The sequence below is a fragment of the Tinamus guttatus genome, unplaced genomic scaffold (genome assembly GCF_059628265.1).
Source record: "Tinamus guttatus ecotype Peru unplaced genomic scaffold, ASM5962826v1 Tinamus_guttatus_pri_ptg000297l, whole genome shotgun sequence".
Lineage (NCBI taxonomy): Eukaryota > Metazoa > Chordata > Aves > Tinamiformes > Tinamidae > Tinamus > Tinamus guttatus.
In genome coordinates this window covers 2855500-2871919 of record NW_028288831.1, presented here as the reverse complement: position 1 = coordinate 2871919, position 16420 = coordinate 2855500, and the positions used below count along the sequence as shown (strand labels likewise).

The following is a 16420-nucleotide window of genomic DNA, read 5'->3' as shown; positions in this document are numbered from 1 at the left end:
TGGGCATACACCGGTCCGTGCGCTGTGCTGGGGCCTGACACAGGTTGTGCTCCGTGCAGGTGTCGTAGTTTGGGGACACCGTTGTACAAGCTGCACTATCAGCAGTGCTGCCCGTGGCAGTGCCTGTTCTGCCAGCTGCTCTTTGCTTCGGAAGAAAATCCAGGACACTCTCTGATAGCTCGTTACTGGTCACCTAATACGGTTCCCTGATCCCTTTCTCCAGAAAGCACTAGGCTTCTGCTTCCCGTTCCGTTCGAGTTAGTTTTGCAACTCTGCTACACGTCATGGACTGTAGTATTCAGGCTATTGGATTTTGGCAGTATTATTCTTTTTTTTTTTTAATAGGAAAGAGAAAATTGGGTCCAAGAACATACGCAGGGTAACCATAATTGACTTGCAGAGTGCAAAGTTAGACTGTGAGTTTTATGGTTGTCCACGAAATCTCAGTTCAGCCTGTGGAGTGGGTAGACGTTGTTTCCAAGTCTTTGTCTACTTCCTTTTTTAGTGTCTTTGCTTTATTGGATTAGCATTAAGTTTGCTCTGGCAACACACAGTCTTGACATTCGCTTGACTACTACTTACCTAGCAGTCTTTTAATATCTGCCTTAAAGATACCATATGATAGTAAATAAAGTATTGCTACTTAGGCTCTTGCCCTTTAAAGCCTTTTGCAGGGGCGAGCCGTGGGTAACTTTGCAGAGGGGTTTGATACCGTACAAACAAACTGGGAAGCAGTGTGCAGGGTTTGCTGGGTCCGGCGGAGCTTGTTGCCAACGTGCTTTGCTTTTCTCTCCTGCTCTGGTTCCAACTTGAGGACCACCAAAACAAAGGTCTAGCAGTGCAGTAACGGGCAGTGCTCAGAGGCTGTACTAGCCAGGGGGGTGAAATTTGCTTGGTCAGGCTGTTAGCTTGCCACCAGCCGCTTGCTTTTCCTGTGCTGTCCAGGAAAACAGCATGAAAAAGAAATTCTGCTAAAATAACCTAGTTTGGATACTCTGCTGCCTTTCATTCTTAGCAGCACCGCAGTGTGTTACTGTGGCAGTTGTGTGACATTTTCTGGAGGTTTGAAGACCACTAATGATTGTTTTTCTGGTAGAGCCTGTTCTTCCTGTCTCCCATCTCCTGCTTTTGTTCACGGGTAGTTCTGTTGAAGGGACTGGGCTGGGTTTCTGTGCCCTTTCTCAAAGGCAGATCCCTCTGCTCCAGAGTTCCTCGCAGGCAGCTCCTGGACACTCCATCGCTGCAGGAACAGCCCCGTGAGCCGGGCGTACAAAGCCCCTCTCTCAGCCCAAGCCACCCCTTCCCCGGCAGTGCCCTGCAGCCTCCTACACTAATGCCTTAAATTCTAGCAGAAAAATGGGAACAACTTTCCTGGCCCATTTATGCAAGGCATGTGCTTGCTGTGGCCAGCGCCATAGCTTGAAAGTTTCTGGGCTGAATCCCACAAAGTCATGATTGATCCCAAATCTTCTGAAAAATCTTTTTTTTTTCTTTTTTTTTTCTTTTTTTTTTTTCTTTTTTTTTTTTTTTCCTGTGTGGCTGTTGGCCTTTGTTCTGTTTTGGAGCTTCTTTTTCCTGTTTGCGAAGAATTTTTGGAAATTAGCATTACCATTGCTCAGGTAATTATATTTACCCAACATTGCAGATCTCCCTGTTGTGTTTTCCTAATGCAAGAGCAGGAAAAAAAAGTGGTTTGTGGATATTGCATGATGATTTTAGGTCTATTCTGTACATCCCGAAAAGCATTTTTTTCCCAAAGCATCACAATATGAAATTATTCCAGGATGGATGAGATGAAGGCTGAAAGAGAGTGTGTCCAGGCAAAGCTGGCCCTCGGAAGGAGCCTGAGGAACTGGTGAGCTGCACTGTTTCCTGCTCTCCAGGGACCACCTCCTCTTGCAGCGACCACAAGCGTTTTGCTGTTAACAAAACGCGAAGGATGTTTTCAGCTCTGGGGCTGGTAGTCCTGCCAGTGCCAGCTAGGGAAGGAAAAGCTGAGTGGAGCTTTCTGCTACGCGCAGTGACGCGTCGGAGCAAATGCCAAGGAAGGACGTGAAATGCTGCAGTATCTGCTGCTGCGTCAGAGTTAAAAATAACTGCTTTTAAGCATAGATATCTATATACCGAAGTGATATCAAACTAGATGTCATTCAAAGCCACTCGATGTCCCTCGAGTCCCAGCGTGGTGAAGCAGGCTGGGGCAGCCTGGTGTCCCTGGGGCTCTCGGAGCACTAGCTGGACTGCTGTTGCCGTCCCGGTTCAGAGGGACGTGCTGGAGGCTGGGGGAAGCTCGTGGCTCTGGTGCCGCGGGGCAGCCCGCGCGGGGCACGGCGGCTTCCTGCGCCCCTGCCTGGTGGCACGTTGCTTTAGCGGGTGCGCTGTGATGATGTCCAAGTTCATTTGTCTTTGCGAGATCTCTCCCCCTTATCAAGTGCCTGGGCATGGCAAAGCTTTCATGTCTCGGTGCGAGGTACGTTTTAGTTTGGGATTTTCTGCAGGTGCTTGGCAGCTGCCTACAATCCACATCCATTTATTGACGGGTCAGGAGGGGACTCTTTTGTAACTGGAACACAGTTGTGTTTCCTGCTTGCTCGTGTGCACTAGCTCATGCCTGAGTGCTGGGCCAGCAGCATAGGACATTAGGTGCCACACAGGGACACTAACCCTCCTCTGACTCTAAGGATGTTGTAGGCTTGGAATAAAATGATTTTTTTTGTCTGGTTTCTTAGCCAAATATGTTCACACTCATCCTCCATGTACAAAACAACATCCATGAGGAAGGCGTCTCTCTACTGTGTGATATTGTTTAGTTACAGGAGAAAGAAAAATGCCTTTTTTTTTTCCCAAAATGGAATACATAGTAAATATTTCACAACCCCATAAATAAAAAATGATTGGCCTGATATTTTAAAAATGTATTTCCCTTTGGGCTCTGACTAAGCATGAGAAAGTTTAGACTAAAAGTGATTTTTTTTTTTTTTGAAAAGCAGTAAAAGGTTAGAAGCAAGGATGTGGGCTAGAATACGTCTTGCAAATGCAAGGCTAATGCAGTGTATGAGCAAAAGCATTGGGAGGGTGGTGAATTTTAAACCATGAAATTAATATATTCAGAAATTAAGATTTTCTTGCCCAGCTCTTACACATGCAGATATGGAGATTTTAGTGTTCTGACCAGCAGTGCAAAGATGTGCAAACAGCTTGTTAATGTTAATTTAAGATTAAAGAAGACCTTTATGATCTGCACTTCTTGATTAAGTTTAAATGTTCAAATTTGCAACCTTAATGTTTCATTATAATAAATTTTAGCTTTTGATTTCCTTTCCTTTTTTTGAGGGTAGCAGAGCCAAGGCTGGCGAGTTCATTGGTAAAGCTGACTAATACCTTACACAATTAAAAGTCTAATGCAAATTGTGTGTGTGTGCACGTACACCCACACACAGATGTTAACGCGAATGGTTAGTCATTTACAACTGTGTGATTAATTTTTCCAGTGTTCTTATTTAATAATGCCGCTGCTCCTTGGGGAGAGCTGTAAAAATGGATATTATTTTTCTAATGTGTTTGCATCTTAAGTAGGGGAAGTCTCTTTAGATTCCCAATTTCCCAACTCCTGCAGATGAGTATGTTCATCTTCAAATTTAAATGACCGGTGGGCTGAGACCATGAATGATAAATTTCTGTGCAGGAAGAGGACACTAAGGAAATAACAAGGAACTTGGGCCTATATGTTCTGGTATCTACAGTGGGCAGGAAATTTTGACCCTAGAGCCAGAACTGTGTTCCGTCCTTCCTGCAGTGGTGGGCTTGTATGGGAGCGTGTTTGCTAGTGCCAACCTAGTGCCACCGCTGCCTGAGCAGTGTTTGCTGGGGTTGAGGCCGCCCCTCGAACACTGTGTTTGGTTTTGGGTCCCTCGCTGCAAGAAGGACATGGAGTTGATGGAGCGTGTGCAAAGGAGGGCAGCGGAGCGGGGCAAGGGGCTGGAGCACAGACCTTATGAGGAGCAGCGGAGGGAGCTGGGGTTATGTAGTGTGGAGAAGGGGAGGCTCAGGGGAGACCTTATCGCTCTCTACAGCTACCTGAAAGGAGGTTGTAGTGAGCTGGGGGGTCAATCTCTTCTCCAAAATAACAAGCAATAGAACAAGAGGAAATGGCCTCAAGTTGCAGCAGGGGAGGTTCAGGTTAGGCGTTAGGAAGAATTTCTGCACGGAGAGTGTGGAACAGGCTGCCCAGGGAAGTGGGGAAGTCACCATCCTTGGCGATGTTCAAGGAATGTGTGGACGAGGCACTTAGGAACATCATTCAGGAGCATGGTGTGGAAGGGTGTAGGGTTGGACTCGATCCTAAAGGTCTTTCCCAACCATAATGATTCTACGAAAGTAGCTGGTTTCCCATCTTTGCTTTTCAGTAGAATGCATTTGATCTTTCTCTTCTGGCCTAACTGTTCAGCAGGGCTTCCCTCTAGATGTTCCCACTTGCATAGCCTGTTGAGAGCCACGAGGATCTTTCCTTACCGCCATTCCCAGTGTGCTCCGGCGGGTGACACACATACAGTCGCACTGGCGGTGTGGTGTCCGCCACGCACTGCCGTTCCACAGCTCTGGGAAGGACCCATCGCTGTGTGCAGTCTTTGTGCTACATTTTAGAAAAGGAGGTTTTAAAATTGTCTTTAATTAATTTCACATGATTTTTTTGCAGAAAATTACTAATACACACATAAGATTTAAGATTTTCTCTCTTTCTTAAATACTGGCCCTTTAGAAAGTGTTTATGGGCATCTGGGTGTTAAGTCTTTGCAAAAAATCTCTTAGGCAGCAAAATTGATGGAGAGACATTTATTCTAATAAAACAAGAGTAAGAATTTTAGTAATCCCCAACTGTTCCATTCATTCATCAGTTTGTCCTGAAAATGCCAGGATAGCTTTCCCGAAGATTGAAAAACATTCCGCTTCTGTTCATTAGGGAGTGATCTAAATTCCACTTTCCAGCCTCGTTTGAAATGTAGCAACAGAAATGCGAATGAACACCAATATTCTTCCTTATTCTGAATTCCTCTTTCAGACTGAACTTCTCTCTGCTGAGCCGCGGGTTGGCATTTCAGCAATGTTAAACCTGAAGAGCCCACAAACAACGAAACGTCCTAAGCATTTTCTCTGTGCTTTATTGAAAACTACCTCCTAATCACTTGCAAGCTAAGAAGAAAACCAAAAGATGCAGTGGTTCATACTGCTGACTAAATCCTGCTTGCCTCACCCGACCTCTCACTGTTTTCACTTTGAAAGCTCTTTTTAACTAGGAAAAGCAAAGTAACACAAGGATTACCTTCTTAAAACCACCTCTTCTTGGCCTGCACATAAAGGTTAGAGGTCTGGATTATCTTAGAAAATTATAGTGAGGAGGATTCTGTATCCTTCATTTCGAGTTTATTTTATTTTGGCTCTTTTCTTTAGCTCCCCAGTGCTACTGAGACATTTAGGTATCCCCTTTATTTCTACTTTGTAGTCCAGGCAGTGATGCTACCCGTGAATCCCCATCTGGAAATCCCAGCAAAGCCAGAGTCTCTTGTCAAAGCCAAAGCAGTGGGAAAAAAGTCAAGCTGAGATTGGCTTTTCCTTTGTGGGATGCTCTGTGTGGTGCTATTTACTCTGTAAAATTGTGGCCTCAGTAGTGTATGTTCTCAGCCAAGCCGTTTTGATTCCTGAAAGAGTGTAGAATAGAATTGTCTTTATTGTGTTCATAGCTCCGTGATGAGGGAAATTCTGCATCCTTTACATATATATATGCATGTATTTAAAATATTTATTTAAAAATATATTTAAAAATCAAGTTAGGTATATATAAGTGCATCTGTTTTTTTAATCAAGACTAATGCTGTTCTTTGTCAAATTCCTGCTCCTGCTGCACGTTATCACTCTCTCTTCTTCATTCTTTAGCTTACCCTTATTTACAATGCAACTAAAAAAGAATTCAGCATTGTCCTGCAGTGACATCAGAATGCAAAAGTATCTGCCAGTGTTAATTATATTTTCTGGTGTGTCTGAATCCTGTCATGGATCTGAATATCGGGGTTCATAATGCTCATTTTGGGGACGCAAAGCTCCATAATATGGTCACTTTAAGATACTGATACTTGCTGCCTCAGCTAGTGTTTTTACTCAATATTAAGATATTTTTAAGTGGGAAACAAGCAGGAGAAGGGAATTCATTAATGTGTAGCAGCATGGAGACTCTCTTCTCTCTTGACGTTCAGTGAGTGGAACCCACAAAACCTTTCCCCCAAATTTTAAAAAGAATTTTAAAAAAGGCAAAGCAAACAGCCGCTCTGAATCTGTGACTGTCAGGCTTTCCCAAAGCAGGGAGCTTTCTTTCAGAAACGTATTCAGGATGTTCCCTTTTGTGTGGAATTTCCTGGCAGTCTGGCATCAAGTTTCCGAACGTGGCAGGATTTCATAAAGCCCAGGATGGTCTGTGTTTAAACGTGTGTTGTGCCAGTACAAGCAGCCGCCGCAGAGGTTGGACGCAGCAGTGCACAATGCGCTGGTCACATCCTCAACAGCAGTTGGGAAGCCCTTTACGGTGAAGCTGATCCTGTAGCTACCAAACGTGTCTGCAACGGCTGCTTTTTGGTGTCGGGTTTGAGCTCTGAACCGGTTCAGAGGAGCTGAGCACGAGCCCGTGGCACCATGTCCCCTGGCTTGTCACTTAGCCATTAATCAACCCAGCGCTGAGTTAAGAGCCTGGACCCTTTGTCCGTAAATTCAGGGAGTCTGGCCCAAATGTGTGAGGGTTTGTAGTCTTGTTCTCGGCTTGTTTGAAGCCTGAGGATCCCCTTCCAGGAGCGCAGGAATGGCCATGTTAGGCCAGGCCTGTGGACATCTGCGACTCTGCTGCGTTTCTCACAGTTACCTGGTCCAAGTGGTTGTGGATAGGTAACAAGGGACCGTGAAGAGAGTGATTTTGGAGTTGTTGGCCAGGGGAAGGTTTTTTACTAATCCCCACCAGTTAGGAGCTGGCTTGTGCCATTGTGCGTGAGGGTTTCTACCCTTTCCAAATTTCTGGATTTTGCAATTATTTAATCCTCACTGATGTAAGTCTGCATACCTTAATCCTCTTAAGGAGTTGTTGCTGACTTTGGGCTCGCTCCTGTTCCCTTTTCAAGGAACTTTGCTGTTAGACACCTCTAAGCGGAGCTCTGATGTGTATTGAAACTGATTTTCCTGGCATCTCTCTGCTGAACTGTAAAATGCAGGTGTAAATCTCGTAACAACATTTGCAGGTGGAGCAGGGGGAGGTCTGCAGGCAAGAAACATTTTCTCTCTCCCCGCTGCCAGCCCAGCTTCTAGAAGGAAGCCCCAGAACATGGTAGGTCAAAGGAACAACCTTGAACCTGCGCGGGGAGTATCCTGCTAGCCCAGGAAGCCAGAAACGTGTCCATCCCTCCAAGATTCCCTGTGGCTGCTGAAAAGGTGCAGCCCCTCTCCGGAGCCGTCTTTGTGCTGCCCTGGGCTGGTAGCCCCAGAAGCACGTGAGGAAGCATTGCCGGGGTTTTCCTCACCCTGCTTGGTTGTACGGAAGCAGGAGCTCCCCCGGGTCCTCCCTGAGGAGGCTGCCTGGGCAGGTCTGTGCCCTGGACGTGGTTCTGGAAGGGGGGCCAGTCTTTGTCGCCCCGTGGCAAACGTGTGGCACCTGTCCCAGACGTGTCCCGTCTGTTCTGTTTCTTTGAAGCAGGTGGTTTGGTCAAGGTGGTTGCCTGAGGGTTTCGCCAGAGTGCTGGAGTTGCCCATAGCTCTCCGCAGTAAGGCAGGCATCCCAGGAGAGCTGGTGCCTCCCCTGGCAGTCATGCCTGGGCAGTGCAGCTCACTGTGCTTATCACCAGCAGGACTCTTGCAGACTCCAGTATCTGCCCATGCGTTTTCAGGAAACAGTTGAAGACCATGAAACTGAGCATCACAGTGTCTCTCAGACTGCCTGGCAAGCTGCTGTCCATGGCTGGAGAGATGATGCTGCTATTTTGTTGTCACATCAACCTGCCAAACCTTCTTTCTGTCCCTCTTCACCTTCCAGAAAAAAAGAAAAACAGGTGAGATTGGCATCTGAGGATGTCCTTCTGTGCAGATGTAGGATCTCTGTAGGATCTTGCCAGGTTTGTGGTCGCACAGCCCTCTCCTGTTGCTTTAATTTTTTTTTAATTATTGGATCTGACAGATCTCCTATATAAAAAATAAACCAAAAACTGTATTACTTAAACCCCACTAAAGAAGATAGATACGCTGTCTAGAGGGTTGTCTTGTCTTGATTTCTGCTGCTTTTCTTGCTAGTGGTCTGATTGTTTTGAGGTCACTCACATGAGAGATCCTGCAGGTGCAGCATTTGCTGAGCACTGATCTAGAGGAGTGAGGTTGCACTTGTAAGTCAAATGGCAAAAAGCTTCCAGCTTTTGTGTAGTTATTTCTTGGGGTACCCGGAAAAAGTTATGTTTGCCATATAGGCCTGTCAGTCCTTAGCATCTGGGAAGCAATTGTCTGGAAACAAGTTTGTTGCTTGCCCTTTTTTTCCTGTTAACAGGTGATGCTGTAGTTTGGTGTGTGCATTTAAACCTTCTTGTTTCCAACGCATGCCATCTTTTGCTGAGTGTTACCTTAAAGAGCAGAGGAAGGGATTAGTACCTATACCATGTGGAACAGGTTCTTGTTTCTCCTCATAATGTCATGCTTCACCATAATCATCTCTGGAGTTTGGTCCTTCTTAGGGAAAATGGTACCCTGACCAGATGAGCAAACCCTCTTCTCCAGGAGTATGTGGTTAATTTAACATTTTCTGTTATATTTTCATTTTCCCCATGCTGCATAAGGAAGGAAGATAGTGATCATGCCCAGCAGGGGCTTCTTCAAGTTCCAGACACTTAAAATGAGCCGCACGCTCTTTATAAAGTTGCAGAGGATGCCACTAATCATGTCTGTGAATCTGCAAGATGATGTCCTAGTGCTGTGGTTTTCCTAGTATTTAGTTTTGGTCAAATTTTGGCACTTATTGAGCACTTCTCTTCCAAATTAAGACCATATTAGCTTGCTTTCTCCAAATGGAGGTACTGAAAGTGCTCAGTATTTGGTACTCCTTTGAAGAATTAGCCTTCATCTTGGACTACAATTTACCCACCCATCTCATTACACTTGAAAAACAAAGCTGCTTTCTTTTTTGGGGGATGCCCAGTAATGTGGGGCCTATTAGTGGTGGCATGTTATGAATTTTCTCTGCCAAGATTGATTCTATTTTTCCGCAGCAGGTACACAGATACTGGCAATAATTAGATTCTTTTGATTATTGGAGAGCTTCTGGGTAGATCTAGAGATTTAATGCTGTTACATGACCCCAGAAGTAGAGTGCATAAGATTATATAATGAATATGAATGATATGTTAGTATCTTCTCAGTGACCCACCAGTGTTTTTATTGCTTGAATGTTCTTAGCATTTCGCTAATCTTCCTTCTCTTCCTTAAGCGGCGCCTGGCTGAGCAGAGAATCCTTTTCATCTGGCTACATGGACCTAGTTTCTGTCTCACTTATTCCGCCCAGACTTCTTAGAAATTTCCTAGATCTAGGAAAATCTAGGTGCTCTGATTAAGTTACAGATAGTAAAGTTATGGTGACCACCTGTTTAACACTCACTCTGTTTGGCATTTTCTGTGATAGAGCACCATAGCTTCTACTTCCACTCTGCCTAACAGAATAAAAGGGTGGAAATTGATTCTTCATTTAGTGTTGAAACTGTAAACTGATGGATTGCAGTGATGAACCCAAGTGAGCTTTTAGCCTGTGCTGATGCATGATAGTTTAAAATATTTATTTCTTTAATAAATGAAATTATTAAGAAGCAAAATAAAAGCTTGCTTACTATGCAGCTCTGGTGTGTGTGAAGGCACGAGTCAAAGAGCTAAAAATAAACAAGACTTTAACTTTGTTAATTGGCTGGTTACATGAACACAAACAACTGAGATGCAACTGCATCTTACTGAAAAGCAACTGCTCTGTGGGCTCGCAGTAGTTTTTAGTTACGCTCCTAGCTTCCTCCTACTGCAAGGTAAAACACGTTAGATTAAGATCCTTTATGGCTGTGCAAATTTGATGTGTTTTACTTTTTGGCTATAATAGCCTCGTGGCCAGCTGGCAAGCAAAACACTGCCCGTTGCAGCAGTGTGATTACTTATGGTCTCAGTCCGAACGCCAAGATCTGTGTCGGCTGTTGGAAGAGGGGAAAATCACCACGCAGACAAGCAAAGATGTTCTCAGATTTGTGGCACCCGGACTCAGGTTTTCCTCTGACTGTGCTCTGTTACCTGAGCCTAAGTCATTCCCGACCCCCAGAGAATTCATAGTCATCTCCAGGTTTTGGCATCGCCCCTTCTTGCCCCTCTGACAGCATTGCCAGCCGTGCAGCCTGGGCCACACGCCCGAGCATCACTTAGGGTCTTTCCTCAGTTTCCTAAGACCTCCATAGGGCAGCCTAGATCCTGTTCCCTGTAAAACCTGAGCTGTGCCAGCGGCATTTCCCTGCTGCTTCCCAAGGGCTCTGCTGGAAGGTAGTTCTCCTGACACAGCAGATCTAGTAAGAATAAAAAGCAACATGACTAACATCACAAAACTCGTTACGTCTGCTCCAAAGATCAATTAAGAGATGGCACTGTTAGAGCTGCAGGGGGAATAAAACTCTATTTTTGGAGGTATTTTGGGCTTGTAGTCTCTTTTCCAAAACGGACAGCATTAGTACCATCGTCTGTCAGTCTGCCCACGTGATAAGTTCCAGTCATATTGGACGGAAAGTCAGAGATCTCCAAACACGGTGTGTTTCTATGAAGGTGGTGACTGTTGGCATCCAGGCAGAGAAGGGAGACCCAGGGAGTGTTCCCGAGGATGGGAAGCCTGTGTTTTATCTCCTATCTGGAAATAGATGTGTCGGTGGCATGGAGCCAGGGAGAGCATGGGCTGCTGGAACAGCAGGGACATGGGAAGGAGCTGGTACATCTGGAAGAATGCAGGATTCAGTGGAGAATGAAGAGAGGGGGAACATGGCTGTGGGGAAGGGCATTTGCTCTTGCTGGAATGACAGGAGGGGGGTCTAGGGTACAAACCTGTGTGAGACCAGCTTCATGCCTGCTCCTTCGTGTACTGGAGTGTTGGTTGTGTTTGGATTTGTTACAGTTTGGCTCTACATGATCTGTGTAACTGTCCGTGATCGACACAACTGTACATTGGTGGCTATACACAGTGATTAGTAAGCAGCAGCAGCGAGAACCAAGCAGCAGGAGCAAGCAGACACATCCAGGCCTTACCTTAGCTCCGTATTACAACTTTGCCCCCTTAACAGCTCAACTCTTGGCACTGGGTTTAGTTCTGCCAGTTTCCCTCCGTCCTGACCAGCACTTTCACACCGTAGTCCTGACCTACCCAGAGAGGTTTTGGAGATGCCTGCTGGCTCGGTGCCTTCAGCACTGCGTGTTTTATATCAGCTGTAGAGTAGAACTGCCCGTCTAAGAAATAAAACCCTGGGAGGTGCTTCGAGCCGTGCAGTGCAGCGTGCTGGGGTCGATACGGAGTGGAGCTCGGCGTGGGAGCGCGCCGGGAGAGGGACGCGCGTGGGGCTGCCCGCCGAGCCGCGGCGCCGGCGGCGCGCGCCGTTCACCTCAAGCCTTCTAAAGCATCCTTTTTTCTTCTTCCTACAGACAATTTTAGGTACACGTGTGACATTTGTGGGAAAAAATATAAATATTATAGCTGCTTCCAAGAACACAGAGACCTCCACGCCGTCGATGGTGAGTACCCTTTCAGCCCTGGGTCACGTTAGGGTGAGGAGCGGTTGCTCGGGGAAGGCCGAAGGGGGCTCTGTGGGAGCGCGTGCCCGGATGTGTCGCCTGCCATGGGCAGAGCTGCAGGAGGAAGGCGGCTGGGCCTGCTTCCCTTCGCACGCATCAAAATACCACCCTCTGCTGGGACCTGGGGTCCTTGCAAGCCTCCTGTCTGGATTAAGGTTCGTGGCTAAAATGGATATGCTAAAGCTCAACGCCTCACGATAATAAACTGTCCGCCCAGCTGGTGACTGGACAAGATTTGGTGGTGCTTTCATTTCTGACTTCACAGGATTGTTTCTAACATGTTCTTCTGTGAGAAACCACATTTCAGAGCTGAGATGTGGTCTTTCTTTCTTTCTTGGTAACCACTCTTGTAGAGAACCGATAGAATTGTCAGTGGACCTTTGAGGCCAGTTTTTCCTATGTGAGACAGATGCGCTTTAGGCTGGTGACACTTGGACAGGAGCAGACATCCCGCTCCAGAAGCAGCGATGCTATTTTTTTTTCCCCAAAGCAGGGGAAATAGTAGAACTAGAAAGACATGCTGTCTTTGGCTTGCTTCCATCCACTTGCTGGGCATCTAGAGCGCCCTGCCTCGGAGCCCACGGATGCTGTGAACCCCGACAGCGCCCACCACCACATCGTCAGGTTTGCTGCCTATGTGGCTGCAGAGGGAAGCCTGGTAGACCTTCAGCTGTAGCTGCTTGGAAAGCAGAAAGTTTGGGGTGGCTGGAGTCTCTAAGCAAAGCACACGTTTTGCACGCTAAGCATTGCCCAGAAAAGTTTGCTGGTTTTAACTGGAATGTGCGACTAACTAAACCTGTTCTAAGTACAGCTGGCGTTCTCTTACAGTCACCACTGCGGACTCCATCCCTACTGCCAAAATTAAGTTACTGGAACTAAAAACTACTGCGAGAAGGGATGTGTCTGCTCCTGTCTGAAACGTGTCTTCATAGCCACCGTTCAGGGAGCTCTGCCTAGGGTTGTGAGAGGGCCACAGCTTCGGGAGCAGCCCCCCTCATGCTTTGCAAAGCCACTATTTGTGTGAATTCCTCCGAGGGGCTGTTTGCATCTCGGCAACACAAGCGTAAGGCAGGTGTGCAGCTGCACTTCACATGGGCTGTGTCGGTGCTAAGGCAAAGGCCTTGAGGGTCTGTGTACATTAGGGCTGGGCACGCTCGTGTAGGTCCTGTATGGATGCTGCTGGGAAGCGGAGGGACTGGGGGCTCAAGTATGCTAAAGCAGTGTGTGAAATACAGGAGGAAAACAAGGCCATTCAAGAGGATTTAATTTTTGTTTTGTTTCTTCCCTTCCTTCTTCTATTCTGTGTTAGTTTTTAGTGTGGAAGGGGCCCCAGAAAACCGGGCAGGTAAGCTGAGATCCTTTGTGTGCTTTATTTCACCAACCTTTTCAAGCATTCAGTACTTCAGGCACAGCAGGCCTGATTCCATCCTTGCAGGAGTTGAGGAAGTTTTCTCACTGATTCCAGAGGGAGAGGAGCATCCTCCCTCCCTCCCGCCGAGCGGACAGCCAGTAGGTTGATGCCCAGCCCTAGTAGATACCAGGGTTTTGTTGTCCATACCATTGATCAGGCTTCTGCAAATCAGAGAAGCAGGCGTTTCATGTCTCTGGTGATTTAGTGCATTGTCCAAGGCATAAATTCAATTATTTTACAAAATGGGTGGGTTCTGATTTGCTGCTAGCGTCGCTGTTAGGTGGTAAAATGTCACCGATCAGTATTTGTTAGCTGACTTGCCAACTGCATTACTATGCCCGCTTTCAGACAGAGTAGCGTCTTTAGGTGGGAAATGCACTGGAAGAAAATCAGAAAATAGAGATCAGGCTTTGAAATGTGTTTCTTCAGTCTTCCTCAGTTTTTACTTTTCTTTTTGAACGTTAATTGCCTGCAAGGTACGTTATTGGGCTTGGAAGGGGCGGTGGGCTACCTTCCTGGAGCATCTGAGGAGGAGGAGGAGGGACAAGTCAGACAGAGCAGGCACTGGGTTTGTAATTCATGCCTTGAAATCTTGTTACAGATTGAAATGTCATTAAACATGCGGGAGCATTCAGTGCCCAGGCTGCTGTAGAAGGAGAACCCGGGGGTGTTGTCAGCTCTTTGCCGGTTCTGTTCTCTTGCAGACCCCTATGACCAGGCCGTCATAGCAGCCGATGAAGTGAAGGAGGAGGAGCCGGAACCGTTTCAAAAGATTGGTCCAAGTATGAGTTGTTACACAGCTTCAAAGTTTAGATAAGTAGCACACGGGGTTTCCAGTCTGGCGCTCACTGGAGTGTCTCTGTGAAAACCAGAGCGCTGCATTACGCAGAGCTGCTGCAACCTCAGGGGTGCTGGAGGATGTGTCTACATCCAAATGAACATTCAACATCAGCAGCCTGGCCCTAAGAAATGCAACTTGTGGTGTTTTCTGCACAAGAGCTCTACCAAGAGAAGAGGGAAGAGGTTCAGGAGAAAAGCAAATTGGCAGCAATTAGAGGGGGTCTTGAGCTGTACTGGCAGAGTTGACAGGTGGTTGCCTGCACGCCGTCTGTGGCGCATTCATCAAACAGAGCAGAGCGAAACAAAGAAAGGACCAGGCTTTTCCCAGGCACCCCTCTGAAATCCCCTCCATTTTGGAAAGAGCTGATTAAAACCCTAGGTTTTACTTCAGTTCGCACCTTGCTATTGGTTCTGTGAACACTGCATTATTTCAAGTATCTCGTGCAGGAATTAGCACAGTAGTTGCAGAAAAGCCCTTCCTTCTGCAAGAGAAATCTGCAATTCCGATATAAAAGTTCTGTAATTAGGAATCAAAGTTAACAATTCTGTTTCCTGATTTAATTGTCCTTGTGGTCCATCACCACTCACTATCTGCAACCAGAAGATATGAGCTTGTTATCTGTGATACAGACTTTATAAGTGGATCTTATCCTTGTTTTGCACATGTACCTACTGTATTTTGGGGTAGCCTCTGTAACTTGTTGGGTTCTTATGGACTTTTTATACTGCATATCAGCCTGGACATTGTCTTAAATTATTTCATCTGCTAGGGAAAATTATGGGTAAATTATAGGGCAGTGAAGTTGCCAGTGCTCGGGGGCTATGCTTTTGTGTGTTTTTGTCAGCTGCCTGGTTCCTGTGTTACAAGTCAAAAAGCTGATGGTTATGTGAGAGAATACTGCCCTCCTTTCTGATTTTTATTTTGTTTCCTTTTAATTTCATCTTCACAGAAACTGGCAATTATACCTGTGAATTCTGTGGCAAGCAGTACAAATACTACACTCCCTACCAAGAACATGTGGCACTGCATGCACCTATTAGTGAGTATCCTCATGGAGATCTATTTTGTTATGTACTGTGGTTTAGAGTGGTTGGTGATAAACACGAGAGTTGCAGTAGAGATTGTCCTTCCTATGGATCCTTCCACTGGACTCTGTGGGATTGCAGCTGGCGGGCAGCAGATGACGTGCTGAGAGGGCTTTATAACGCTAAGTTGGAATCTCCTCTTAGAGGGGCACTGGTAGTGTTAGCCAGGTCCGTAAAGTCACTGAATTTTTAACAAAATCCATGTGATTCTTCATGTGTTCCCTGGAGATTTACTGTTTGATTTTGTTGTTTATGTAGAAGTTCTAGTACCTGAAGTGCGCTTAATAAACCAATGCACAAACTTTTCTAGATTCCCCTATATAATGAGTTCCCCTATATAATGATTCCCCTATATACATGCTAGAGGAGAAGCATCTTTCTTAACAAGCTTCTAAGAAACTGTTGCAGACAGTGAGTTCAAACTGGTTTTCAAAATCATGTAAATTACTGTGGCAGCTTGCTATTAAATCACGGGCAATGAAATATTTATTTCAGGGAGCTCAGGAAAAGGCAGTTCTCAGCACACTACACGACACTACGATCTGCACTCTGGAGGGATACTACAATCTGCACTCCTCAGACAAAGGGGAGGTTATAATAAGCAATTAAGTGTAATTCAGTGCAAAATTCTAGTAAAATATTCGAGAGAAGTCTTTGCTACATGCTGGTTTCAGATGCTTTAAAAGTAAGCAGAGAAGTTATTTGCAGCTGAACTTCATGCTTCTTTCATAGCCTCACCCTGTGCTGCATTGCGATTTTCATAGTAGGAGGAAGCATGAGTGCCCTTTGCTGGTTCGTGTCTGTCCGGCTGCCAGGGCTGTGGCTCATGAAGAGGACGGATTAGTTTAGTGGCCTTCTGCAGCTGCACAGCCAGCAGAGGGAGCACGTGCTCCTCCCTCACCAAATTCAGCTTTAATTAGGTTTTATTATAATAAGGCAGCTTGGGTTCCACAAATAAAGTAGGAACATAGTCCGCCGACCATCGCTTTTAAGGTAACCAGGTCTTGGTGGTTCCTGACAGCTCCCATGCAGGTTCTCTGGAGGATGGAGGTGGACTGGGAGGATGGAGGAAGGCTCGGGGCACAGGTTACCTTTGTGACTGCCATCAGATTTAATCTTGCTATCTCCCATCTATCCAAGGGAACTGACTTGCCTGTGACCACACATGTTGCAGTCATTCCTAAACACGCTTGCACCCTCAAACTCCACTTCTCAATG

General features: G+C 46.2%; 1 protein-coding gene across 1 annotated transcript in view; it reads left to right on the top strand.

The window, feature by feature from the left end:
- ZNF618 (zinc finger protein 618) overlaps positions 1–16420 on the top strand; it is a 156736-nt gene that overhangs the window by 108216 nt on the left and 32100 nt on the right. Inside the window, exons 6-9 of the mRNA XM_088527978.1 lie at positions 11716–11805; positions 13175–13210; positions 13981–14058; positions 15067–15156. Coding sequence (XP_088384104.1) covers positions 11716–11805; positions 13175–13210; positions 13981–14058; positions 15067–15156 — 294 coding nt within the window. The remainder of the gene's footprint in view (positions 1–11715; positions 11806–13174; positions 13211–13980; positions 14059–15066; positions 15157–16420) is intronic.